This window comes from Brachionichthys hirsutus, chromosome 7 (assembly GCF_040956055.1).
Source record: "Brachionichthys hirsutus isolate HB-005 chromosome 7, CSIRO-AGI_Bhir_v1, whole genome shotgun sequence".
Classification (NCBI taxonomy): Eukaryota; Metazoa; Chordata; class Actinopteri; order Lophiiformes; family Brachionichthyidae; genus Brachionichthys; species Brachionichthys hirsutus.
In genome coordinates this window covers 2,111,718-2,139,358 of record NC_090903.1, presented here as the reverse complement: position 1 = coordinate 2,139,358, position 27,641 = coordinate 2,111,718, and the positions used below count along the sequence as shown (strand labels likewise).

The following is a 27,641-nucleotide window of genomic DNA, read 5'->3' as shown; positions in this document are numbered from 1 at the left end:
TATTAGCTAAACTTTATGATCAACTATTTCTAGTTTCTCGTCCGGAACGGGTAGACCGCCATGAAAATGTACACATGCGCAATAGGGGCACGTGACGTAGGCGGAACTCCATCAGCGTGATGGGGGATGTAGTTCTCTGTTCTGTTTTTTGTTGCTTCGTTGGAAATGCATCACGCAAGTTATTTATTAATAGTAATCGGTTTATTATGATCATGCTATTAAATGCGTTTTAGGTACATATCTAGTTCTCTTCTCTTTTAAAGAGAATAATTAAATACAGATTTATTTCAAAATGAATATCAGTATACAAAGAGTGTAGAATAATTACATAACAATTGCCAGGGGGCAATATGCAAAAACATACATACATTCAAATAATTTGTAGGTGAAACAGATATCTAAAGTTTCTGAAACCTTTTTGTTCAATGGACCACTCATTACATTTACATACTATCATGATAAAAATGTTTAACGGCACCTGTCAGCGTAAACATGACTGATATGCCGAAAGAATTCTAACTATCAGTCCATGGGAAGGAAGCAGCTTCTTGTTTGTGTATAAATGTATCTGATTGGGGTGGGGGTTCAATACGTTTGAATTCTCCCCGCTCCATTTTGAGCATCATATAATTGTTTGTCTATTATGGGCTGTACAGCTGCTTTACTATATTCATCACTTTGGTTTGTTTTTCTTTGGCCACAAAACGGCTCGAAATAAATAAATAAATGAAAATCAGTGAACGAGTCTGATAGAGTTAAGGTCTATTACATAATTTAAATTAGAAAATAGATTTGAGTAATATTGGGGGAAAACAGAATTAATAAATAAAAATAAAGATAATTTAATTTAATATTGGTTTTATTTTTATTTTTATTTGTATTGTTAAATGGTCGATGATTTATGTACGAAGGACTTTCAACGGAAACAAGACCGCAAGGGCTTTATTTAAATGCTCCTCTTAGACAGGATGTTTGACTGTACTTGTACTGTAATACATACTACTGTGTGACTGTACTCGTACTGTAATACATGCTACTGTTTGACTGTACTTGTACTTTAACATTCTATCTAATAAATATATTCATCATCATAAAACTTCCGTGTGTGTGCTTTTTTCCGTAGAATCTATGCAGTTAGAGAACCAAAAAGTAAATGTTTTCCCTTTGAACTCTTGATCTTTCACTTTTCCCTCAATGGAATTGATTATTTCCTTTTTCCAATCACCCTGTCAGCAGCGTCAGTCTGTTGGAAATGGCAGCAGGTGAAACTTGTGTGTGTTTCTCTGCACCTGCTGGGTCACCGACTCGATTGGTTTGGTTGATTGTTTGTTAATAAAACAATACAATAAATAAATAATACCTTTCAGAATCCCGACTCACTTTGGACTGACTCATTTAAACTCGATTCAGTAAAAATAACCGAGTTTACCATCCCTCGACTTCCTCATCCGGGTCCTCTGTGGGAGTCGCGCCGTCTGTTCCCTTTCATCCATTGGTCTGATCAGCTGTCGATCGGGCTCCCTCACGCTGCCCGTCCGACTCTCTGTCTGCCCGGAGCGACGTCACATTTGCGGCCGCTGCGGGAGTGGAGCGCCGTTAGCATGACGCGGAACAGCTTAGCACGGCGCTGGACGTTTTCTCCTTCCTTTGAAGTCTTCACCGCGACGTGTGCGAGATGACGCCGCTCAGCAGGGAGGACGGTCCGCGCTCCGGGACCGGGATGGCCGCCTGGCTCCTCTGAAGAGACAAAGAGCGTCTGAAAACGACTTTCAAAGGACGAGACGGGTAAGAAATAAGTACAAACAGAACCGGGCCGTGTCGTCACAGTCAAGCAGAACGATACGCGTTTGTGTATTCATGCTGCTTTCTGACAGGCTAACCCGCTAAGCCCCCTAGCTCACCGGCTAGCCACTGTTAGCTGGGACGCTATTGACTCCCACTCGAGGGATGCTAACGGTTAGCAGCTCGACAGCGCGCGAGCCCGGTCTGAGTCGTTCGCGTTTGTTGCTAACTAACGCAAAGCTGTTTTATTTAATATTAATAATAATGGTATTATGCTCCTGCCGGGTAATCATCAGGCTGCTAGCAAGCTTCATTGTTCAGGTGCTAGCGAGTGTTAGCAAGTGCTAGCAGTAGGGCCCTCCAGTAACCTTAGGCCTTCCAGCCATATGCAGCAGCTTCAGTTAGTAATCAATAGAACCGATCTGACCCGCTAACGAGGACAGTTAGCAGCTGCTCAGTTACTTGAGTAACGTGAAGTTACTTTCGTATCTCACTTGAGTGAAATGCATTTTTTTAATGGAGGGAAGTTCTTACAGACAAAACGTGAATGAAAGCGCTGTATTGGTGTGTTGCTGAGCAAAGACACGGACGAGGACATGCCCGGTCCGAGGACATGCCCGTCCCGGTCCGAGGACATGCCCGTCCCGGTCCGAGGACATGCCCGTCCCGGTCCGAGGACATCCTGGACCTTCTCCAGTGTGGTCCCAGGAGGACGGGCGTCCTGAAGCAGCTTCGTTCACACATACATCCCAAAATGAAGATATGTTTCTGTCACTAAAAAAATATGGTTTTTAAAATTCCGGCCGAAGTGAGGATGTTTGAGGCCTCCGTCCGCGCGTCTGTGAGGGGACGCCTGCAAATGGAGTTGTACGTTTCCAAACGTCACCGCCGTGACATCATGCGTGTGCGACCGGCGTTGCCATTCAGCCGTCAGCGCTTTATACTCCAAAGCTTCGTTCAGGAGCCGGTCCACACCGAGCCTTTGTGACAGGCGGTCCTCGTTTCATGTGAACAGGACGAGGAGAGACGGAGACGCGTCACTAAAACAAAAGAATATTAGTCAAAGTCAGGGATCGACTTGAAAAGCTGCTTTTCTCAGCTTTCTGTTAGAAACGAGTGATTTTGGTGAGTTTGGCCTCTCCAACGGCCAGCAAGTCCAGAACGGGAAACTGTCGTAACTCACTGTCTCTGGTGAGGAGACGCTTCCAGCTTTCACTTTATATGTTTGTTGTGTACATCGTCGCAGTACACAGTATTCTGTGGGTCTTGAAAAATAGGGCAAAATGAGCAAAAACTGCCGGCTGCGCTCCGGCTGCGCTCCGGCTGCGCTCCGGCTGCGCTCCGGCTGCGCTCCGGCTGCGCTCCGGCTGCCCTCCGGCTGCCCTCCGGCTGCCCTCCGGCTGCGCTCCGGCTGCCCTCCGGCTGCCCTCCGGCTGCGCTCCGGCTGCGCTCCGGCTGCGCTCCGGCTGCGCTCCGGCTGCCCTCCGGCTGCCCTCCGGCTGCCCTCCGGCTGCGCTCCGGTTGCGCTCCGGTTGCGCTCCGGCTGCGCTCCGGCTGCGCTCCGGCTGCGCTCCGGCTGCGCTCCGGCTGCGTTCCGGCTGCGCTCCGGCTGCGCTCCGGCTGCGCTCCGGCTGCACGTTTTGGGTTCGGTTTGTCCGAGCACTGTAAAAAGTTTAAACCCCACAGAGTGTATCGTAACGAGCCCAAATACGATTCCAGCACAAAAGAGGAGCTGAGACATTGTCAGGGGGAGCAACAGAGACGTGGGCCAGCCAAAGGCCCGACCAGGGGAGGGGGCGTGTCCCACGGGGGGGGCGTGTCCCAGGTCCGGCTCAGCGCCGCCCATCGGTGTGAGACAGCATTCTCCCATCAATGATGATGTAATGCAAGGCTTGTTTCTCTTACAGAGAAACACTGATTTTGTGTAGTGTAGTACTTCCTGGTTGTGAATTGTGAATTTGTCTTTAATGAAGAGAGAAGGCTGAAATATGTCCTGCTTAATTAATTTAACAATTAGTGGGAGGGCGTTATTAGACCCGAGCGCCTATCCTAGGCGTAAGGGGCGGGGCTATTGCTTTTGTATTCTTGGTCTTATTGTTGTGTATGAATAGTCAACTGTTTAAATTTAATTGAAATTGGTTGTGAAGTTCTTATAATGTTCTTATATACGTACTTTTTATGCTTCAAGATTGCTGATTTGCTTATTTTACTGTCAATCAAAAAGGCCTCAGACAGATCATCCAATCATCATGCCCCAGAGACGCTGATGGGCGGGACAAAGCGGCAGCTTTTCTCAAACGTTTCCGTGGTTTTTGACCATGAAAGTGCAGAAAAAAGGGAAAATAGCAGTTATTGTGATTTTACCTCCTTATTGTTCATTTATATTATACAAAAGGCTCAAAATAAGCTTTAGACTTATTTTTATTCAGTTTTTAAATCTTGAGCACTGGAACCTGAGCAGCAGGCAATAAACAATGAACTGAAATTGCACCGCTAAATGAAAGTGCAAAACTTATTGGCCACAGTACGATACAGAAACTTTGATTAAACTGAAATTGATTAAACGGCCACTGTCTCCGTCTGCTCTGCCATCCAATCAGTGACAGGCCATCGTCTAGATGCATTACGGAAAAAGGTTCAATATTTGTGTCCATCTAAAAAGCTACTGTCGAACCCTGTCCCAGCTTTCATAATGAAAACACAATGACCCTTCAGCAGCCAGATCATGTGTTCAAAATGAAATCTGCGTCAAAAGTGATTACGTGTTACTCCGTACGAGTCGCCAACAAGTACAAATGGTGACATTTACATATGGCATAAGGCCGTGTATGAAGGGTAACATGGACAGACATGTATCTGAATGTGTACTCCTTACGGCCTTTGACATGCTCTGTTTATACTTGAACCAGTGCTCAAAGCTAGTCTGGGACAATAGAGTGACGTACTGATGGCATAAAAACATCTCCGTGCTCTTAGGTACTTCCGGGTTCTGTTCCGGGTTCTGTTCCGGGTTCTGTGCTTGACAGGCCACCTGACTTTGGCATCATGCAGATACGTTTTTATGCTGCAGCTTCCACACCCCAGTGATGAATCCCCAATGTGCATGTCGTGTATTTGCAGGGAAACGTTTTTGGTCCAGTCCCGACTGGCTCTGTAACGCAGCCCCTACCGGCAGGTCAGCTGGGCTCATTTATAGCTGGGGCCCTGCTCACCTGCTGCAGCTCAGCCGCGTCCTAGACGCCATGTTTAGCTAGTCATCGCGGGACACTCTGCTGCGTTTACTTTGGGTGCCGTGACATGGACACCTCTTGTCTCGTTGCAGGTCTCAGGCGGGCTCCTGTTGATGAAGAAAGCTGGTAACATGTGGAGCAACCTGAAGAGTCGATGCCACACGCTCTTCCACAACGGCTCAGAGCCCGGTGGAAACGGGAGTGGTGCTGATGCTTTCCACGGCGTGCTGGAACCGGGCCATGGGGGCGGTCCATCTGGTTCTCAGGCGCCCGGGTCCTCCGCCGTATCGTGTGGGTTCATGCCAGCAGGACGCCAGCATCACAACTGTGTGTTGGACATCCCTCAGATAATAGAGATCACCATCGATAAGGACACCGAGGACATGCGGGGGGCATCGGGGTCATCGGGGGGCGCTCTTCTAGCTCGTAGGGACTCCTATTCACGCCATGCCCCGTGGGGAGGCAAGAAAAAACACTCTCATAACAACAAAGCGCAGAGCTCCCTGGAAGCGGATAGGCTGTCGGGACACCTGCGGGGGAGTGGCAACCGCAGGGACCGGCGCCACGGCGTGAGCTTCATCCCAGAGATGAGCAACGCCGTGTGTGAGGAACGCTTCCCCAACGGCCGGTCGCTGCGGCAGCGTCTCAGCGACGCGGTCGGGCTGTGCTTGCCGTTACCGACTCACAGACGCCCTCGCTCGTTCAGAAACCCTCTCGCCTCCAAACGGAAGATCCACCTCACGGAGCTCATGCTCGAGACCTGCCCCTTCCCGCCGGGGTCAGATCTGGCACACAAGTGGCACTTGATCAAGCAACACACGGCGCCGGTCAGCCCAAATTCCTCCACTGCCCTCCTGGAGGCCTTCGATCCGATCCACCCTTCTGCTGAGGATGAGGAGGAGCGTCTGCGTGAGCGTCGTCGACTCAGCATCGAGGAAGGCGTGGACCCACCGCCGAATGCTCAGATCCACACCCTCGACGCCTCGGCCCCGGGCGCCTCTCTTTACAAGGCGGGGCCAAAGGTGACTCCTGGCACGGGAGAAGTCCCTGGTGAGCGGCGGTCCTCGGTACCCGGCTCGTCGGGGGCTTGTGGGCAGCTGTTGGGGGCTGCTCTGTCGCCTCCGGACGTGGACTCTGAAGAGGACTCACCGACTCTGTGCATGCAGGCCAGGCGGTCCAAGCAGAGGCATGCCTCTGGAGACGGGAACTCGAGCCGACAGCAACCCGGCCCGTGGAAGGTCCACACCCAGATAGACTACATCCACTGCCTGGTGCCGGACTTGCTGCAGATCACAGCCCTTCCCTGCTACTGGGGCGTGATGGACCGGTATGAGGCCGAAGCTCTGTTGGACGGACGCCCCGAGGGCACCTTCCTGCTCCGGGACTCGGCGCAGGAGGACTACCTCTTCTCCGTTAGCTTTCGCCGCTACAACCGCTCGCTGCATGCCCGCATTGAGCAGTGGAACCACAACTTCAGCTTCGATGCTCATGACCCTTGTGTCTTCCACTCGTCCACGGTCACGGGACTGCTGGAGCACTACAAGGATCCCAGCGCTTGCATGTTCTTTGAGCCGCTGCTGACGGCACCTCTCCACAGGAACTTTCCGTTCGGCCTGCAGCACCTGGCGCGAGCCGCCATCTGCCGCTGGACCACGTACGACGGCGTCGGCTCCCTCCCGCTGCCCCCCGCGCTGCAGGACTTCCTCAAGGAGTATCACTACAAACAGAAAGTACGAGTTCGTTGGCTTGAGAGGGACGTGCCACTCAAGGTCAAATAGAGGACGTCCTCCATTGCCTGCATAGACTCTACAGGGGGAATGCAGAATGTGAGATTCCTTGTCTGGCCACTTGGAGGCTTTAATGACGTAGTTCGTTCCATTGAGGGATTTAAATGACCTTTAACAAGCTGTTCGAGATGCATTCACTTCCTTTTTTAATCCCGTTTAGTCCTTCCTTAAATGACAGATTATGGTTATATGCAGTCCAACGCTGTCTGGCAGGAGACGAGGCATCCGTGTTTCGTCTTCCTGTCTGTCCCCGCCTGCTTCGTGATGTCTCCCTGTCTGCTGCCTTCCTCGTTTACCCGCGTGTTTTTCTGTTCTTTAGCTTGTCACCGCACCTCGAGTTGCACCTTCCTAGGTTTATGGTCTGTATGTGTGGAGGCCTACAGGTCGGAGTTTGATCCCTGGATTCAGCTCTTTACATACGCGCACGTCAGTTCAGGAATGTCATGTATTCTGGGATGGCCCAGAGTTTGGGACTGGAACAATAGACGAGCAGCTTTGCTTTTTCAAACGAGGAATTGGATGGAAACGTTCCCACGATTCTCTGCAAGGTCGACCAGTCCTTCAAAGGCCATTTCAGATCCTGCACATAATTGTGTATGCCAACATGCAATATATTTAATGACAAAAATCCAAAAGTAAAATGCAGTTTTTACATTTAATAAAACCAAGTTCTATTCCACCGGTCTGCCTCGCTCACTTCATTGACGTGGAGCCAAGACGACCCGAAAATAGTGAACTATATCTGGCCGACGCAAGGTCGACGTGGTTTTAGATCTGGGTACCCCCCCCGAAGCTCCCCCAGGGGTAACTGGCTCTCAGGCTCCTGCAGTGAAACAAATTAGTGGTGTCTGAAATGATTTCAACCTCTTCTTAAACTGATTGGTTGATCAGTAGCCTGATATACGGGCGTGTGTCTGTGCAGCCCTTAAATCAGACAGTACTTCATGCAGTATTACGGTTTACCCGTTTTTCTGAAACAATAATTACTTTTTAATTATGTCTAAAGTGTCAACACTTTCCAATGACTGGAATTCGACTAAAATGGAATGTTGTCATTGACTTGGGAAGACGTTCCGGCATGAGAGCGTCACTGAGACGTTGTCCCGTTGGACATGGACATGGGCCATTGGACGGCGTGTACTGGTGGTGATAATACTCCTACACGCTGGACAGAACGACAGACAGACTGGTGAACTGCCCCCCCCCGGCCCATTCACAACAATAACCAGTGTCCATAGTGGGGGCGCCACCTGCTCACTGGGAGTACAAACTGTTCCAGGTCGTCGTCGACTTGCAGGGGTGGGTCTGAAGTGGGTTCAATTACAGTCAGTGAGCTGCAGGGCCTGGGGTGGGGATCAAACCAGCAACCGTGGCCGATGCCACTGAGCCACATCTGACCTCCACATTCTTTACAGATGCCATGAAGAGAATAATGTTGATGTTTGGACGTCTATTATAGTAGTAACAGATCATTTCTGCTACGCTGACAGCTTATTAAAGTGAATTCTCTTTCCTCATGTTTGGCCTGATTGTTAATGACGGTATTTATTAGTGATTTTAATGATATTTCAGCAGATATCGGTGTCCCTCCTCCGTGCAGTGAGTCTCTCCTCTTTTGGAGCCCTCACCAAACGGCTGTTTTAATCAGCAGCTGTTAAAGTTTCCTGCCTTGCAACGTTGCATCAGACTGGCCGTTATAGAGACGGTCCTGCTCACCATTAATGGCACACCCCTTTGTTTTTGTTTTTTGCATAATCTGTACAATATCTTCAGAAATAAATGGAAATGTACCAACTATATCTCATCAGGATCCTTTGATTGGAGGTCCAAAATATTTTAAACTTGAAAATTGTACTTTCAAATATTGCGTGCAGCGATACCGCACCCCGCCTCCCAGCGGTTCTAGAAGGTTCTTACTCGGCTGCTATTTTCTCCGACTGTTCCTTTGCGATCTGTTCAAGCTCGTGAACCGTTTGCAGGGTTCGTTTTCCCAATGGCACATTTCAGATGACGCCAAAGACTTTCAAGCGGATTGAGTTCGCTGGACATTTTAAATGTGTTCCTTTTCAACCATTCCTGCGTGCTTTTGGAAAGGTGCTTGGGTCTTTGTCTCGCTGGAGGACCCACGGACATCGACTCGAGCCACGTCGTCTTCCGCTGGGTAGGACGTTTCGCTCTTGATAATTCTTTGATTTCGAGATTCCTGGGATACGGTCGAGGCCTCCAGTACCGGATGCAGCAAAGCAGCCCCCCACCATGCCTAACTGTTGGTACGGTGTTCTTTGGTGTTCTCTGTGGTTTGTCCAGGTACTCTGGCAATGATCAGCCATTCCTTTCTATGTCTTTTCCTCAGCAGTGATGGCGTCTTCCTGTTCGGTTTAGTTTGCGGCGTAGGTCACTTGTTGAACCCATGGCCCCAGACGGTTCCAGGTTGGCCTACAGGTCATTTGCACCGACCTTCCAAGACTTCTCTCGCTCTTTCCTCCATGTCCAGGGAGGTTCTTGACGGTTCCTTGCTTGGCAAACTTCTTAATAACGGTACGCACTGTTAGAACGGGGTCTTTGGAGATTGCCTTACAGCCTTTGGAGGTCTTGCGTTTGCTAATACTAGCCCTTCTGATGTCCTCAGACAGCTCCTTCGTCTTCACCATTCTTACAGTTTAATAACGGGTGGCTTTTTAAAGCGGAAGTCATCATTGGCTAATTCGTGTCACATGGGCACAGAGCATTTATCACCGGGAAAATCTTGTGATTTACCACAGGTGAGTCCAAACGTGTTTCCCTACTGATTGATAGCAAAAGGTGCTAATATTAGTGACACGGCGAGCTTTTGTTTCTCCTGTTGTCTGTTGTTTAAAAAATAAATAAAAAATGTGCCATTTTGTATCAAACACGAGTTCTCTACAGAAAACAGTTGCTTGATTCACATTATCCGGACGGTATTCCACATTGTGTACTTCCTGGGTGCCGATAAGGGCGAGTCGGACTGTCTAGGGAAGAGTTTAACACAAATCTTCCAACGCCTCAACAAAACCTTTGTGTTTTTTCACCAAAAAAATGGAAATGATGCATTTTTACAATCCAACATGTTCTTCATGAAGTGCCTGATCTGCACTACATATGTAGAAATGTGCGCATGGCTGTTCTCGTGGGTTCTCTGCGGGTTCTCCGGCTTGCTGTCGCCTCCAGCGACATGCGGCTTCGGTTAACTGAGCACTCCAAAGTGTCTGTGTGACCCCGCGATGCGCTGGTGACGTGTTCGGGGTGTACCCTGCCATCCTGTAGCCAGCTGGATATGGGCCATCGGATCTGTGACCGGATACGTGGCTTGAAGACGAGACGATTACGATCTTCTCGTCTTCAAGAAGATGGATGAACCTTCGGCTGACTTTAGTTTGATGCCATTTAGCAGCACTCATTTGTGGCCAAGAAACCACAGGGTCAGGTCTGGATAGGGGGGGGGGGGGCATTTGTTCTTGTAGAACACGCTTTTATTGCGTGCTCCCATGCATGTTTTAGAAAGCCCATTTATATGCTATACACAAATAGAATAAATGTAAAATGAGTATTTTATTTTATGCCGTTTCCCTAATATGTGACGGAGTGTAGCGTGACGTAGCTGCATTCCTCTGTCACTGCAACGCTGTGTGCACGTTGGTTGCTAATGGTTACGGCCGTATTCCTTATTTGTTCTGACCAGTCACAACAGTGGGTTGTTTACTAAGGCCCGCCTCCCTACTCATGCCCCAAGCCGTCGTCAGGTGAATATCCGTTTCCATTTTGTGATGTTTGTCTCTTGTCCCCCGTTTCGTTGTCACAGACGTTGAAGCATTTAATGGCATAAACATGTTTTACTGTCTGCGCTCTCCTCCACTATTCAGAGACAAAACAGCATTTTCCATTATAACCTGTTCATCTTTGATCTGTAGCGGTCGCTATCGGTGCTTGGCTTATGCTTCAGTGTGTTAATGTTCCATGCCGGCCGGTGAAGCAGGCGATGTGTTCGTCTTTCTCTCTGTCGTGTCCCAGCAGTGAGTCGGGTGATGGGTCACTGGTTGAGCAATGAGACTCTTCATCCAGTGCTGACCAACCATATTGTTTGAAATGGGAAAGGCTCCCCAACAAGCATTTAAGTTGCTCTAACAGAAGTCAAAACTTTTATTCCAGTTGGCTGTTTTCAAATGGGAATATTTTAGAAAATCTTACAGGAAACAATTCCACTTTCTATGAGAAAACCAATGTCATTGACAGTGCAGTAGGAGTAACAGGATAGTTTAGTGTAGAGGTGGGATGCACCAGGGATCAGCTCTGAGCCCCTTTTTGTTGCCATGGCGATGGACAGACTAACAGATGAGGTGAGACAGGAAGCTCCTCTGAATATGATGTTTGCAGATGACATTGTGATCTGCAGGTAGAGGAGAATCTAGAGAAGTGGAGGTCTGCTCTAGAAAAGAGAGGAATGAAGGTGAGCAGGAGTAAAACAGAGTACATGTGTGTACATGAGAAGGTCCCAGGGGGGACAGTGAAGCTACAAGGAAGAGACGTAAAGAAGGGAGAGGACTTCAGGTACCTCGGGTCAACAGAGCAGGCTCAGGAACAGCTTCTTCCCCCGGGCTGTGAAAGCAGTCGTTCCCTTGTAGCGATCTGGGACGCTTTATGCCGGCCCTGCTGCTGCTGCTCTTTTGCACTATTGCCTGTGATTCTCACTCTCTCTGTGTATATATATATTGTTTCTTTAAGAGAGAGAATTTAGTTTTTGTTTCTGATTAGGTTCCGGTGTGCGCCTTAAGCCGTGGGCCTTCACACGATTTTATTATGCTCGCATAATGATAATAAAGTATCTTAAATCTTGAATTCGTACCGCAACCGACCTTTTTGGAGGTACCGAACCCCACCGGTTTCATATGTGCATTCTCCAAACCCTTCTTCAGTGAAAAAAACGTATTGTGGTGACCACTTAGAATAGGTCTCTCACCCAAGAGGTTTCTGGGTAGTGGGCGTGGTTTTGCGCCCATAATGCTTTGGGCTCAGATTGCATTCCTTCTATTGTTGGCGTCTGAGGAGTAAAGAGCAGTAATCCACCTTGGTCTCCGAGTCATTCCTCATCCTGCCACATTGGCGACCCCGAATTGAACATGTTTGAAGCAGCAGAAGGCCCGACGCTCACAACCGTCCGGTTTCACCGCGTCTGTGAAACTCCCGGAGTTCTGGCACAACGACCCGGCTCTGTGGTTCCAGCACGTCGAGGCGCTTTTCCACCTTCGAGGAATCACCGAGGACGACTCAAGGTACTACCTGATGGTTGCGGCCCTGGACCAGCAGTCCACACGCCGCGTAATGCGGCTGTTAGGCGCCCCTCCACCGCACGGGAAATACGCCGCGGGCCAATTCCCCGTGCCTGGCCACTAACGATCTCTGGGGTTTGGCTGAAGAAGCGGATTGGGTCCTGCTGACGTCCAGACGTCCCGCCGGCCAGTGGGTGGCGTCAACTTCCCTGCAGCCGACGGCGGAGGACGCGGACCCGGCCATGGTGGCTGGAGTCGCCGCGCGTAAACAGCGCAGAGGCGACCTGTGTTTTTTCCACCAGCGTTTTGGCTGCAAGGCTCGGCGTTGTGTTCCACCGTGCACGTTTGAGGCGCCGGGAAACGCCAACGCCAGCGCTCAGTGGCAGCTGTGTTTACAAATGTAAACAAAACGAAACAACAAAAACTCTGAAAGTAAAATACATGAAAAAACGGTTTTATTCATAAAGTGTAGCAAAGTAGTAAAGAACTTTATTTGCATTTAGTCCCGTATCGTTACAACAATCGACTCCTCTCCTCTGCAGAGAGACAGATGTGGGGGGGCCCGGCTGCCGAGACGGGGGGCAGGAGAACCTTTCAGAACCTTTGAGGTGCTGGCCGCCGTTCTGGCCGTGTTCCTGCTTCCGTCATTGTGCTAAACTAAGCTAGAGACTAGTTTTGTTTAATAATCTGCAATTAGTTACAAATTGACGATTTAAATGAAATTGGGTAAAGTAAATAAGAAAATGCAGAGACAGAGAATTGTCCCGAAACAATTGAAGACATTAGGTTTTAAACTAAAATGATATAAATGCTAATTATTTAGCCATCCTGGAGCGAAGACGCCTCTTAATGATCTGCTGTGTGCTCTTATCCTCCTCTGGCTCTCTGCTGATCATCTAAAATGTGAAAAAGAAGAAGTGAAAGTTAAATACCTGCGTAACTGTAGACTTCTACTAAGAGAGACACAAGATACTGACAACTATCTGGTCAAAAACTTTATTTTAATATGACCATATTGGGAGATTTTGCAAAAAAATTAAATAATTGTCAATTGTCAAAATGTCTCCGCCATCTTCGTGTCGGAGCCGCTTGCACGTCTCCATTCGTCGGGGGGCTTGTTTGTTGGTCGTGCTGCTACTTCCTGTCGCTTCAGGCTTCACTTGTTGATCATCAGTGGGATCAAACGCAAACCAGTTCCAAATGACCTAAAGCTGCCCGTTGTGTCCAGTTTGCCTTTGAATAAATACATTTGACCCCGTTCCTCTGATGGAAGGTTTGTGAATCTTAAGAAATATGCAAACGTGTTTTCCGTTTATGGCAAATAATCTGAAAACACGTTTGTATTTGTGCATTAAACAGCGTTAAATGTGACTTGCTGCTAGCTACGTAAACGCTGGTTACGTTACTGCTGATGACGTAAACAGTTTCCTATTGGACCACATTTAAAGTATCGATTACAGTTTTGAAAAATACGGCAATTTTTTTAAATGCCTTGAATTTAATAAATTATTAAACTTACTGAATTGTTTTATTCATTTCTATAAAATAACTACATCGTTTGCTTTTATTAATAGAGTTAAAAAGAAGATGAAATGAGTGTAGAGTACATAAAAACCTAAAAACTCTAAAATACTACAACCGACTGAGTCACATCATCGTGACCAGACAACGCTGAATCCAGATGCATCATGGGAAGTATTTAAATCAAATCATATCGGTGGCTTTAGCAGATGTTGAACTTGAATCCAGATGCATCATGGGAATGACTCGTATCGCATCGGAGTTTTTAACAGCCGTAGCTTGAATGCATCGGATCGTGAGGAGTGCACCGATATACGAACCCAATCGGGCAGAGACCAGAGATTCCCATCCTAAGGTGCGGCTTCTCAGTCATCGAGGTTACGCTAAAGCACCAATAGCAAAAACAAAACGAAGGATAAACTGGACTTGTTCAAGTTTGCTTGAAGACGATTCACCTCATCAAGTCGTAACTGTTTAGTACGTCGTGTAAATTATGACGCTGCTAGCAAGGCTCTTGGGAGTTTAGCCGGCTAGCTTAGCAGCGGTGTTAGCATGGCAAGTAAATAGAGTTCCAGGGGTTCTTCTCCGCATAGATCGGCCTATATGCAACCTTTGCTGTGAAAGTGTGGAGTGTCGGGCCTCGAGTGAGCGGCGCCATTTTGACACAAACAAAATCCGTTGGAACGGCTTCAATATTCTGAACAGACAAAGACGTATTTCTAAGAATGTCGTAATTTTCCAGTTGCCGGTGATAGGATTCGGTTTTAAAGAGTTCTTAAGCAACACTCCACCGTATCCATCCTTTTCCCACTCATCCAATGCTAATGTCTCTGCTAACCCACAACCCCCGCCCCCGCCCCATGAACAGCATGGGAAGCTAATGGTATGTTGACAGGCCGATGACCAACTCCTTCAGTTTCATCGCAATCCAACAGTCCAAAAACACAATATCATTGGTAGATAAGAATAAAATATTAACTCTGAGTGGCAGCCATGTTCAGAACCGCCATCGCCCAGAGGTCCAGCAGTTTGTTTCAAGACCCACAGAGTATTGTGTACTGACGTATTTGTGGGAACAACAGCGTGTTGCTACGCTACGTTACTTCTAGAAAACAATAAGATGTTGTAATAACTAGGAGGGGATGAGACACAAATCCCACGAGACAAGACCTCTCATGAGATCGAGACGAGATTTAAAGTAAATATGAATAATATTACATGAAAAGTATTTTCAGTACAAGTATTACAGTAGAATGTACTGTAATACATTTGACTGTTTGACTGTACTTGTACTGCTCTAATATTCTATCTAATAAATATATTATTCATCATCACATTTATTTCCACGTCAACATCTTTGTTTTCTGCTCCACTCGTGCTTCTTCTTCTCACTACATTGTAATACATGATGATCACCCACCCAAAACCAGCAGCGCTGCCCCCAACAGGGCTGGAGGTCCTCAGTTTAGAACAGGAGAAGTCTGATTTTCACTGAGGACATGGGCAAGACTGTCCCTTTGCCCCCACCCCCCCACCAAGAAATGTCAGACGTAAGTGGCATTCGTTTGGATGATGTTTTTTATATTTAGAAGTCAATGGCATAAAATAAGTGAAAAATAAAACAATTAAAAATACTAACATCTTTTTGGTAGGGTTCTCAAATTATTGCAATTAATTAATTACAATCCTTTTAGCGCATCATGTTTTTTCATGATGCGCTAAAAGATAATTTTTTATCTCTAATTTTACTGCTTCTGTTATTCCTTTTTTATAAAATCCTTTTATGCGTTGGGATTTTTGAGCCGGAGTTGTTAGGGGCGTAATAAATAGTCAGTGACCCCCTGAAGTGGACACTGATTGGATGTCATTGCGTTTGGCTTGTTTAGCACAAGCTGATAGGCTCCCATTGTAGGTGGGCGGGACAAGGTGAGTAGCGAGTTAGCAGCGAAGACGTTAGCAAAGCTCTTCACCAAGCTAAACTGGAGGAGACGCCCCGCTATGAGCAAGTCTGCGACCGACAAGCTAACAGATGTACTCGCTAGGTGGCTAGCGATGACCTGCAGGCCGGTAAACATGGTGGAAGACGAGGGGTTAACAGGAAGTGCTGCAACCTGCGTCCATCATACAAACCTCCGAGCAGGAAGACAGTGATGAACAAAACCAGAAAGAACAAAGACATCCTGCAAACACAGCACAATGTAAATGGGACTGCATCTGTCGGAATGGAATCTCCCTCTGGGGTTAATAAAGTTTTCTGATAAATGACTTTATAAATCTACTGTTTGTTATATACTAATCTTTAGATCTGCCACAATAACGGAATTAATTTAAATGAAGATACATCAAGTTGAAGGCTTTCCTCTGAAATGTATAGGTGAGATTAAAAAAGTGATTATTTAGATAAAGTAATTACACAATATTTTAAATCGCTTTTGACAAAACTACTTTTTGGTACTCAGCTGTAGGATATGTTCCAATAAAACACTAAAGACTATATAATGCTGAGAGACAGAGACACACATGGTGAGACACACACACACACACACGCACACACAGAGAGAGACTTACTGGGTGTGAGGGCATGTCTATCGGGGAGGAGATTTCAGGCCTGTAGGGCTTCCGTTTGTTCCTCTTGGCTCTTCGGCTGAGTGATGAAGAGGAGGCTGCTGTATCTGCGTCACCGCGACCACCCATCAGACTCATCATCATCTTAGCTGGAGCGACACACACACATTCAGTTATAGTTCATACAGGACAACTGACCAGTTCAATGATGCAGCCGCATGGGTAGCAGGGTAGCGCGGTTAGCTGGAGCTAACGTAGCATTCCCAGTTTCTCCCCTGAGCCGGTCCCAAGCCCGGATAGATGCAGAGGGGTGCGTCAGGAATGGAGTCTGGTGTAAAAATGAGCCAAAACTGAACGGAAATAAGAAAGACATTCTGGATCGGTCGAGCGTGGGTTAACAACGACCCCCGACCACCAGCAGCGTGGTTAACCCACGGAGCGCTGCTGGAATACTGTGGGTCGAAGACAGAGACGAAGAAGAGGAGGAAGACGAGTGCATGAACAGTGAGAGAAGAGACTCTGAATGTTGGGAAGATGACGGGGAAAGCTAGAGAGCTGGTGGACATGATGAAGAGGAGGAGGAAGGTTGATGTGTGTCCAGGAGACCAGGAGGAAAGGAAGCAAGGAAAGAAGCTGAGGAGCAGGATTCAAGTTGTTTAGAACGGAGGAGAGGAAAGAGGGATGGAGGAGGAGGAAGAGTTGGTGCAGAATGTTCTAGAGGAGAAGGAGAAGTTCTTACGCTCCACAGGTAGGAGGTGAGTTAGAGGAGAAGGAGAAGTTCTTACGCTCCACAGGTAGGAGGTGAGTTAGAGGAGAAGGAGAAGTTCTTACGCTCCACAGGTAGGAGGTGAGTTAGAGGAGAAGGAGAAGTTCTTACGCTCCACAGGTAGGAGGTGAGTTAGAGGAGAAGGAGAAGTTCTTACGCTCCACAGGTAGGAGGTGAGTTAGAGGAGAAGGAGAAGTTCTTACGCTCCACAGGTAGGAGGTGAGTTAGAGGAGAAGGAGAAGTTCTTACGCTCCACAGGTAGGAGGTGAGTTAGAGGAGAAGGAGAAGTTCTTACGCTCCACAGGTAGGAGGTGAGTTAGAGGAGGAGGAGTTCTTACGCTCCACAGGTAGGAGGTGAGTTAGAGGAGGAGGAGTTCTTACGCTCCACAGGTAGGAGGAGGAGTTCTTATCCTGTCACCTTTGGTGCCGAGCAGCGTGGGGGAGCTCTGCAGGAACTCTCCAATCCTCTGTAGCTTCCCTTCCCTCCTGCTGCTGCTCTGGGAGTCACAGCGAGCCGCCGGGGAGGAGAGCTGAGGACAGAGAAGGTTCGTCTTTTGGGAGGGACACTTACATCTCGCTTTGTTTCTTAGATAAGAACTGGCATAGCAAGTGAAGCTTTGATGCATGTGCACATTGTTCAATATATATATTTCCAGCCTGATGACATCACAGGACAAACAAAGATGAAAGTGTTTGTCATCAGAGCAGTTAAATGTTAACCAGCAGTTAGTCTGACTGACCCGGATTATGACCTTAATGTGTTATTACATTTTTAAAGCACATAACTGTGGTATAATGGGATGCATGTAATAAATCAATCAGTGGCTGCTGATGGACAATGACAGCAGTCACTTACCTTGTCGATCTCCCCACTCTTCCTCTTCCTCGCTGAGCGATTGATCTTGATGGTGACGGCGCTATCTTCTCCCTGGCGCCGCAGAGCCATCCGGTTTGGGCGCAGGGGGCTGAAGGAAATCTCCAGCTCTGGCTGTGGGAAGCGGCTTGTCCTGCCACCCTCCGTGGAGACCTCAGAGGAGTCCAGCACTGACGGACACCCAGCGGAGCCCTGAGGAACCATAAGACCTGTCATGGAAGGGTCTCCTTGTGGCATCTACTGGTGCACCCTATCTGCTGAATGACTCGGTGCCAGGCTTAGACTCAATTAAATATGAGGATTCAATGAAAATAATTTCACAGTTTCTAGTTACAATTTTACACAAATGTTTTGAAAATGAGGCTTTACTAATGGTGAGGTGAAAATCAAGCTGAAATATTTACGGAGTCAGGGTGAGACGGAGTCAGGGTGAGACGGAGTCAGCGAGACGGAGTCAGGGTGAGACAGAGTCAGCAAGACGGAGTCAGCGAGACGGAGTCAGCGTGAGACGGAGTCAGCGTGAGACGGAGTCAGCGTGAGACGGAGTCAGCGTGAGACGGAGTCAGCGAGACGGAGTCAGCGTGAGACGGAGTCAGCGAGACGGAGTCAGCGAGACGGAGTCAGCGAGACGGAGTCAGCGAGACGGAGTCAGCGTGAGACGGAGTCAGCGTGAGACGGAGTCAGCGAGACGGAGTCAGGGTGAGACGGAGTCAGCGAGACGGAGTCAGCGTGAGACGGAGTCAGGGTGAAACGGAGTCAGGGTGAGACGGAGTCAGGGTGAGACGGAGTCAGGGTGAGACGGAGTCAGCGTGAGACGGAGTCAGGGTGAGACGGAGTCAGGGTGAGACGGAGTCAGGGTGAGACGGAGTCAAGGTGAGACGGAGTCAGGGTGAGACGGAGTCAGCGAGACGGAGTCAGCGTGAGACGGAGTCAGCGAGACGGAGTCAGCGAGACGGAGTCAGCGAGACGGAGTCAGCGAGACGGAGTCAGCGAGACGGAGTCAGCGAGACGGAGTCAGCGTGAGACGGAGTCAGCGTGAGACGGAGTCAGAGAGACGGAGTCAGGGTGAGACGGAGTCAGGGTGAGACGGAGTCAGCGAGACGGAGTCAGCGTGAGACGGAGTCAGGGTGAGACGGAGTCAGGGTGAGACGGAGTCAGGGTGAGACGGAGTCAGGGTGAGACGGAGTCAGGGTGAGACGGAGTCAGGGTGAGACGGAGTCAGGGTGAGACGGAGTCAGGGTGAGACGGAGTCAGGGTGAGACGGAGTCAGGGTGAGACGGAGTCAGGGTGAGACGGAGTCAGGGTGAGACGGAGTCAAGGTGAGACGGAGTCAGGGTGAGACGGAGTCAGCGAGACGGAGTCAGCGTGAGACGGAGTCAGCGTGAGACGGAGTCAGCGTGAGACGGAGTCAGCGTGAGACGGAGTCAGCGAGACGGAGTCAGCGAGACGGAGTCAGCGAGACGGAGTCAGCGTGAGACGGAGTCAGCGTGAGACGGAGTCAGGGTGAGACGGAGTCAGGGTGAGACGGAGTCAGGGTGAGAAGGAGTCAGGGTGAGACGGAGTCAGCGTGAGACGGAGTCAGGGTGAGACGGAGTCAGCGTGAGACGGAGTCAGCGTGAGACGGAGTCAGCGTGAGACGGAGTCAGGGCGAGACGGAGTCAGGGCGAGACGGAGTCAGCGTGAGACGGAGTCAGCGTGAGACGGAGTCAGCGTGAGACGGAGTCAGGGCGAGACGGAGTCAGCGTGAGACGGAGTCAGCGTGAGACGGAGTCAGCGTGAGACGGAGTCAGCGTGAGACGGAGTGAGTGTTGTTTCCAAAACGGGGGTAACTGTGAAACATGGCAACACACTACAGCGTGTTCTAAGATACTGGATATGCAGTATCTCCCCTGGGACAACCCGTGGGGACAACCCGTGGGGACGCTGCGTATTCTGGGTTTACCCTGTCCTTCAGACCGGCCTGTTTCACCGTGTCCTCCGTTTTGCCTGGGGGGGGCTTGAGCTCTTCTCTCAGCTGCAGGATTGTTGCCTCCTTCTCGGACAGAGCAGCCTGGAGCTCTGCCACTTTGACGTCGCCGTCGCCAGTCTGTAACAGGAAGTTCATCCATTTACAAGAGATCGATTACATCTTTCAAAGAGAAAGCAGTCTGTAAATAAACAGTCAATGCAAAACGAGTAAAGTAAAACGATGACACAGAATACGGTAATACATACGAGTGTTCCGAGACACGGGCAAACACGCCAGCAATATTTAGCTTTAAGACACGAGCAACTTCCAGATGGTGGCGCTAGACGTCCGAGCGCTGCTAGCTAGCTTCACTGGTCCAGTCCATGATGAAGATGGAGATGAAGCATGATGGGACACGCCAGTACGAGCAGAGTACATCGACGTGTACAATCCTCAAAGAGAAGGATGCTATCAAGAACATGAAGCCTTCCAAGTTTATGTACGAGTGCCTGTAAGGTACAATTACTGCTTAAAGTATTACATACCGCCCAACCCCCCCACACACAGCTGTTAGCACTATCGTCTGTCTCGAAGGTAAAACTCATCATAAAACCACATTGTATATTACAGTAATACTCATTTAATATATCATTGTGTATCTATGTAACAATTAAAAACGTTCTTTCCGTTGATTTCAGTGTTTTTAGACGCCGGAAAGGATGAAATTGTTTTCACTTATTTTATATGGGAAACATTGATTTGAGTTACGAGCTCGGTCCAGGAACGGATTCTACTCATTTGTCAAGGTATTACTGTAGTTCTAGTGGACATGGGAATATATATAAACCCATATCGACAGGAAAATATAAAACTCTAGTTTAGTCTCTTTGATTCAGGACGGCTTCCAGGGCTTCACCCTCCAGACATCTCCATCAAACTCCTTACCGTTGGTCTCTTCTATTCAACCAGCAATCATCCGTCCAGCCCAACATTAAGATCATCTAGGGTCGGGGTTAATACTGACCGCCTGAGGTCGGCGCTGCTCATTGTGGCGTAGCTGTTTGATCTGTTTGTCTTTCTCTGCTTGGCTGCAGATCAGCTTTTGGAGCTGAACCTCCAGTGCAGCGACCAGAGCGTCTCGCTCCGTCCTCCATCTCTGCATGGTCTCCTCCTTCTCAGCAATCTGGGAGGACAAAGTCTCCTGAGAAAGAGAGAGGTGTTATTAATGCTGAACCGATGATGGGGGTTCAGATGGGCTAGACCCGTAGCCCATTAGCAGGTCAGTAATTGACCTTTCTGTACGTTGTAGATGATGCTACATGTCAGGTCAGGTTTTGTGAGAACCTGGACGACGGGAAGGTGGGGTACGGTTTATTCCTGAACCGAAGACCACCTCCAGGAATACCGATCCGTCTAAAAACAGCCGAATCAACCACAGTGTAAACTCTAAAGATCTGATAGGTTCCATTAACATTTCCTTTGGTAGACTATTATCATATAAAAGCCTATCGCTCTTATTTAGAAGTATAACTAGAAAGACAGTCAGAGACTGCAGACCCCGCCTCCAAAAGACTATTGGATCTTGTGAGACAGTAAACAGGGCTTCCGGATCAGAGGGGCCAAACCTGCTCTAGCTTGCTGCTCCGGAACGTACTACAAGACTCCTTCTGGACTCTTTTTCCCATCATGCCATTCGTGTCCCTCCCTCTTAAAGTGGCAGTTTACAGCACAGGCACAATTCCAGATGTAAAGATAATTCTAGAATCTGGATCCAGATCCGGATCAACGCCATTCTCGGGGAGGACCAAGCCACGGACAGAACCTTGCTTGTGTAAAAATCTCAAGTTGATTGGGTTACTAGTTTTTGAGTTATGCGCTCGGACAGACAAACAAACAGACAGACAGACAAACAAACAGACAAGCAAACAGACAGACAGACAAACAGACAGTCAAACAAACAAACAAACAGACAGACAAACAAACCCAATTGCAATACCCTCGCCTCCCCTTCGGCGAGGGTAATCAGTCACAAAATGATGGTACTCTACATTTGATGTGGGATAAACTGAGTGATTTACACATATTTCCACCAAAGACTTTCCTTTTCCAGCCGCCTTGCCCGTTACCGGGTCGCGGGCCAAGCTGGAGCCCATCTCAGCAGTCGATGGGTTCTGCACCAGGTCTCCGTATCTCCTCTCCTCCCCGTTTCCCTGATCACCTTAACTCTTTGTATTCCAGCCGAAAGGAAGCCTCTCTTCCCCCAAGACGTGGGTCAGGGTTAGGGTCACCATATGTTCTAGTCTCTTCTGAAATAAGTGTTACCTACTGCCATTTCCATCTTTTTGGCAAAGTCCACCACCATCTGTCCTTCTAGATTCCTGTTCTGAACACCGATCCGGAATGTCTTTCTTATTTACGTTGATTTGCATATTAACTTTACGGCAGATTCCATTCCTGACACACCCCTCTGCATTTATCCGGGCTTGGGACCGGCTGAAGGGAGAAACTGGCAATGCTACGTTAGCTCCTGCTCACCGCTCGACTCGTGAGGCTGCATGAGGCTAAATAGTTTCATATTTATCCAAACGGCAATCTTTAAACAAATGAGTTAACGCAAGATAATTTTCTATTAAAAAATAAGGTACCTAACCCCCCCCCTAAAAATGTCAACAGAACTAATCAATTTGAATTAAAATTGGGGCACTCGGTAGCGCTGTTGCCTCACAGCGAGAGGGTTCTGGGTTCGATTCCTTCCTGTGCGGAGTTTGTTTGTTCCCCCTGTGTCTGCGTGGGTTATTTCCAGTTTTTGGTCACCTCCAAAAACTGGAAATAACCCACGCAGACACCTCCAAAAACACGCAGCTTGAATTGATCACTCCAGATTGTAGGTGTGAGTTTGAATGCGTGTCTGTATTGAGCTGGGGCCTCGTGTACAAAGACTTCCATAGATTTCCTACTGAAACATGGCTTACGTGCAAATCCAGAAAACATTGTGCGCACAGAAATATCCAGATGTATGAAAGCGTGCGTACGCATGATTGGCTGTCATTGCAACCTGCGTCCAGTGACGCATCAAACAAGCCTCCGATGATGAACAAATCCAGAAAGAACAAAGACATCCCGCAAACACAGCACAATGCAAATGGGACTGCATCTGTTGGAATGGAATCTCCCTCTGCGACGAATAAAGTTTTCTGATTCAAGTCAAACATTAAATGACTTTATAAATCTACTGTTTGTTATATACTAATCTTTTGATCTGCCACAATAACGGAATGAATTTAAATGAAGATACATCAAGTTGAGGGCTTTTCTCTAAAAGAGATGAGATTAATTAACTACAGATCATAATTAATCTCTCAAATGTTTTAATCGTTTGACAGCACTACTAAAAATAATAAATTTACTTTTTGTAGGCCATTATCACCATTATGTGAAAGCAAATCAAAGGCTGAGCTGAATGTGCGTTGTGGCCGACGCTAACGCGATTCCTCTCCTCACCATCTGGCTCTGCTGCTGGATGAACCGTTCTCTGTCCTCCACAAACTTCCTCATTTCTTGGTTCCTCTTGTCCTCTGCCTCTTTAGCTTGAGCGAGCAGGGACCGCTTCTCCTCCAGCCACTTTTTGCGTTCTGCCAGGTGTTTCTCTGTAAACAGCTGCACAACATGTTGATTTGAGCTGGTCATCACGATCTTCTCGTTACTGAGAATAACATGAGAAACATGACAGAGTACCTCTCTGTTTTGGAGTGTACTATAACTACAGTTTCAATGAGTAGAAAGGGCCTTTCTGTGTCTATCATTTAATAATCAGTAATATGTATTGTTATCTGGATATAAAATACTGTTGGACCAACTTCTGTGGAGACACAATCAAAATATTTAGCAGAAAATATTTTCATTGATTTTTTTTATCAATTTATTACAACTATTCTATTGGAGTTCTGCGCAAAGTGAAATACGGTTGTTACTCGAATAAGACAGTGGAAAATGACTTCCCCCCCTTACCTTCAGGCTTTCCTGTGCCTGGGCAGCTTCCTGTTTCCCCTCTTTTAGGTCATCTGATTGGCTGTCAACTTGATGATGATTGCAATTTCTATGGTCCTGCTGCAACAATTTCCCTTTCAACTGTTCTACCTCTGAAAGGGTTAAAACAATAATACGATTACTTTACACCAGACGTATAAATGTTTCATTAATTAACACTCATCCTTCGAATGTTAGCCACAGTATAATCATGTGTCTTTTCCTCATTCTTTTAACCTCTGGGGGACATTTTGACTTAATTATTGCTCTGCGATCAGGATTGCAGAACAACTAAAGATCCGATTCATCCTGTAGATGGAGGTTGTTGAATATATGCATTCATACATTTTTGCTGTTTGCTGATTTGAACTGGGCTCTACTCTGAAACACCAATAAACACGCCAACACCTTTCCACAAACACACGTTTGGATGTTGCGTTAATCCTGACGTAGCACAGATCAAACACACCCATCGGATGCTCCTTAGAAATAGATCCTTGACAGATCAATCAATTGGGTAGTGACCGAAAGAACAAGATCCCGGGTACAAGCGGCTGAAATGAGCTTCCTCCGTAGGGGGGCTGGGCTCTCCCTTAGAGATCGGGGGAGAAGCTCAGTCATCCGGGAGGAGCTCGGAGTAGAGCCGCTGCTCCTCCGCGTTGAGAGGAGCCAGATGAGGAGGCTCGGGCATCTATTCAGGATGCCTCCTGAACGCCTCCCTGGTGAGGTGTTCAGGATGCCTCCTGAACACCTCACCAGGGAGGCGTTCAGGGAACGTCCCACCGGGAGGAGACCACGGGGAAGACCCAGGACACGCTGGAGAGACTATGTCTCTCAGCCTGCCTGGGAACGCCTCGGGATCCCCCCGGAAGAGCTAGAGGAAGTGAAATTTGTGCTAATTCCCAAAGGCTATAAAGGTATTTAAGTGATTTATGACTGTAGTTTAATTTGTGTTCATTTTGCTGTAGTTTCAGGTCATTTGATTGGAAGGATGGGAGTAGGAGAAGCAAAAATAAGTCTGACTTCAGCTTCTTTTTTCGGTTAAAAATTTGGTGAATTGTATATCCTTTTTATGTATGTGTTTTGTATTTAACTGAAATAAAAAAAACATTACTTCATTCATATCCTGCAGCTGATGGATAATAGGTGCAGACACGATCCTGTGGACTATTCTCTGCTTCCGCCACTGTTTACGGGCCTTTTTTGTTTCTGTCTTTTATTTTTCTTAATAATGCTCATCATGATTTCATGTCTCACCGATGGAGAACTCCTGGATGAGGTTAAGTTTTTCCTCCAAGACCTGCTCCATCTGATTCTGGGTCTCCTCCTGTTCCATCAGAGCCAAACGCATGTCCTCCACCATGCGCTGGGTGGCTTCTCGGTCTGGAAATCAACAAGAACACATCCGAAGCACAGTTAAAGAGGGACGATGTGATGCTTTATTTCAGAGAGCTAGACAGAGAAACAAACAAAGAAACCGTTTATTGATCCCAGAGGGGAAATGACATGGATAGAAACATATGTTCCAAATGTTGCTTTTGAAACGCCCCATACATTGTTGGGCTTTCCCTTTTCTTGTACAGTAACACCTTGACATACGAGTATAACTTATTCCTGCACCGAGCTCAGAAGTCAAATCAATTTATCCCATATAAAATAACGTCAAAAAAATAATCCTTTCTGGGGTCTAAAAACACTCAAACCAACGCCAATAACAATGGAAAAAGCATTTTAATTGTTATAGAGATACACACACAGAGAAAATGATCTAATAAAATGATATATAGTATTACTGTCCAGTTTTACATTTGAGACAGACGATATCGCTAACGGCGGTGTGTGGTGCTAGGGGGGGGGGGGCTGGATGGTACCTAACACATAATAATAATAATAATAATGCATTGGTTTTATATGGCGCTTTCCTTTTCTCCACAGAAACTCAAGAGGCTTTACATCGGGCTTTATTCATTCACTGTGGGAGGAGCGAGGCCGCCAAGTTGTGCCATCGGCCCTCTTCGTTAAGTCATGAAATGAAGTACCGGTACTTCGACCGACCACCACTGCTCACGGACACCACGGTCACGTTGATGGATCAATTCATGCTTCATCTCCACCGTCTTTTATTCTCACTGCCATCCTCACCGATTACTTTCTTTGGACCCTTCACTTAAAGAATATTCACAAATACAGCGAAAATCACTGAACGAGTGAAGCATCTGGAAGTTGCTCGCATCTCAAAGTAAAATATTGCTCACATGGCTTGTATCTCGGAATACTCGTATGTATCGGGATTACTGCATTCCCGTTTTAAGTTGGCCTCAGGCTGGATTAGATCTCAGACGATTCTCAATTCCGATTCCCAATATGTCTTTCATGTTACTTTTATTCTTTTACTCAAATCATGGCGAGTGAAAATAATCCATCGTTAAGAAGTTGTTCACCTTTACATGCCTTCTGGTAGAGCTCTGACTGGTCACACTTGGCGTTACATGATTGCTCCTGAGGAACAGAGCAAAGGAAAAAAGGTGAAGAATATGGCACACAATAACGGCAGTGGACGGGAAATCTGGCTCTGCTCTTCCAGAACAAACAAGGTGCAAGCATTGAGGTGTTCAGCTCCATTTGGAGAGAGAACCTCACCGCTTTGAGGTGCTGGATGGCTTTGTCTCTGTTAGCGAGGTCAGATTGAAGACACTTCTTAGCTTTTTCCATATCTGACAGCTTCTGCCTCAAAACCGTGCCTTCTTCTCTCATGAATGAGATCTAGAGAAAACAAAGGTAACGAGAAACACTTTACACAGTATATCTCAATGTAATTAACGTTGTCTGACGTCTGAATGAGGGCCATATTTAAATTCAGTGAGGTACATAGGTATGTGTTCAACTCAGCTTCTCTTAACTTGAGCACAAACTACAATAAACAATGGAGTTCAGTAGAACCTCGGTTCTCGAACGCCTCAGTAGTAGAACTCGGTTTTCAACCAAAGAAGATGGAGTATAAAATGCCTCAGAAGCCGAACAGATTTTCAGAGTTCAAACACACGAGTGGCGCCGCGGTGAACCATTGACACGCGAACAAAGGCGGAGTCCACCCGAGTAGGTTCAGTTCGAGTCGCCCTGTAGCAGAAGAGACGACTGTGCTAGTCTTTCGCTTCGTGTGCATGTTCTTTCGGGTTTATTCTTTTGAGCTGATGATGAATATATTTATTAGATAGAATGTTAGAGCAGTACGAGTATAGTCAAACATCCTGTCTAAGAGGAGCATTTCTAAAAAGCCCTTGCGGTCTTGTTTCCGTTGAAAGTCCTTCGTACATAAATCATCGACAATTAACAATACAAATAAAATAAAAATAAATTACTCAATTGATGCAAAATAACATAATCTCTTTGTCATGGATCCAAAGAAAGGCAGCAGTAATACTACTGGAAAAGAAAAGAGGAACGTAGTGTCAACAACTGTTGAATTGAAGAAGGAAATAAGTATTTTCAGGACTGTACGTCGCATTAGTCAATTAATGCGGCATAAAGAAGAAAAAATAAAATAAATAAGTCGCACTTATTTTGAAAATGTATTTTGCCCAAGCAAAAATGAAACACATTAACAATTACCGGTATTCAGCTATGTGTAGCATGCACAACAACCGAAAACAAAACACAGCAACACACCGCACACGCAGTCAGCCTGCCGTGCATGCTACGTGCAGCACACACACATAGTTTGCCGTGTGTCCTTAGCACACACACATCTCCACATCTGGCCACATGTGCCCCTGTTCCTTTTGGCCCTGCTTGTTCTTTGTGTGTGTTTTTAGACTGTACAGTGGATAATACTCTTGAGTAGAGCTGGGCGATGTATC

The 27,641-nt window shown here is 47.3% G+C and overlaps 3 protein-coding genes across 4 annotated transcripts in view; 1 reads left to right on the top strand and 2 right to left on the bottom strand.

Annotated features, from left to right (window-relative positions):
* rwdd (RWD domain containing 4) overlaps positions 1–69 on the bottom strand; it is a 4,331-nt gene extending 4,262 nt beyond the window's left edge. For both annotated transcript variants that reach the window (XM_068741373.1, XM_068741374.1), the window contains exon 1: positions 1–69. This exon is cut by the window's left edge and continues 86 nt beyond it. The gene's annotated coding sequence lies outside the window, so the exon portion shown is untranslated.
* A 1,517-nt stretch (positions 70–1,586) lies between these two features.
* Positions 1,587–8,589, top strand: socs5b (suppressor of cytokine signaling 5b). The gene is made up of 2 exons (XM_068740963.1): positions 1,587–1,785; positions 5,105–8,589. Exon 2 carries the CDS (start codon positions 5,126–5,128, stop codon positions 6,788–6,790), a length of 1,665 nt encoding a protein of 554 aa, XP_068597064.1. The 5' UTR covers positions 1,587–1,785; positions 5,105–5,125; the 3' UTR covers positions 6,791–8,589.
* Positions 8,590–12,899: 4,310 nt separating this feature from the next.
* kif20ba (kinesin family member 20Ba) overlaps positions 12,900–27,641 on the bottom strand; it is a 28,942-nt gene continuing 14,200 nt past the window's right edge. The window contains 11 exon segments of the mRNA XM_068741521.1: positions 12,900–12,980; positions 16,174–16,319; positions 17,355–17,466; positions 17,793–18,064; positions 19,767–19,896; positions 20,783–20,959; positions 23,260–23,415; positions 23,767–23,897; positions 25,042–25,167; positions 26,226–26,283; positions 26,425–26,547. Of these exon segments, the coding sequence (XP_068597622.1) occupies positions 12,900–12,980; positions 16,174–16,319; positions 17,355–17,466; positions 17,793–18,064; positions 19,767–19,896; positions 20,783–20,959; positions 23,260–23,415; positions 23,767–23,897; positions 25,042–25,167; positions 26,226–26,283; positions 26,425–26,547 (1,512 nt within the window).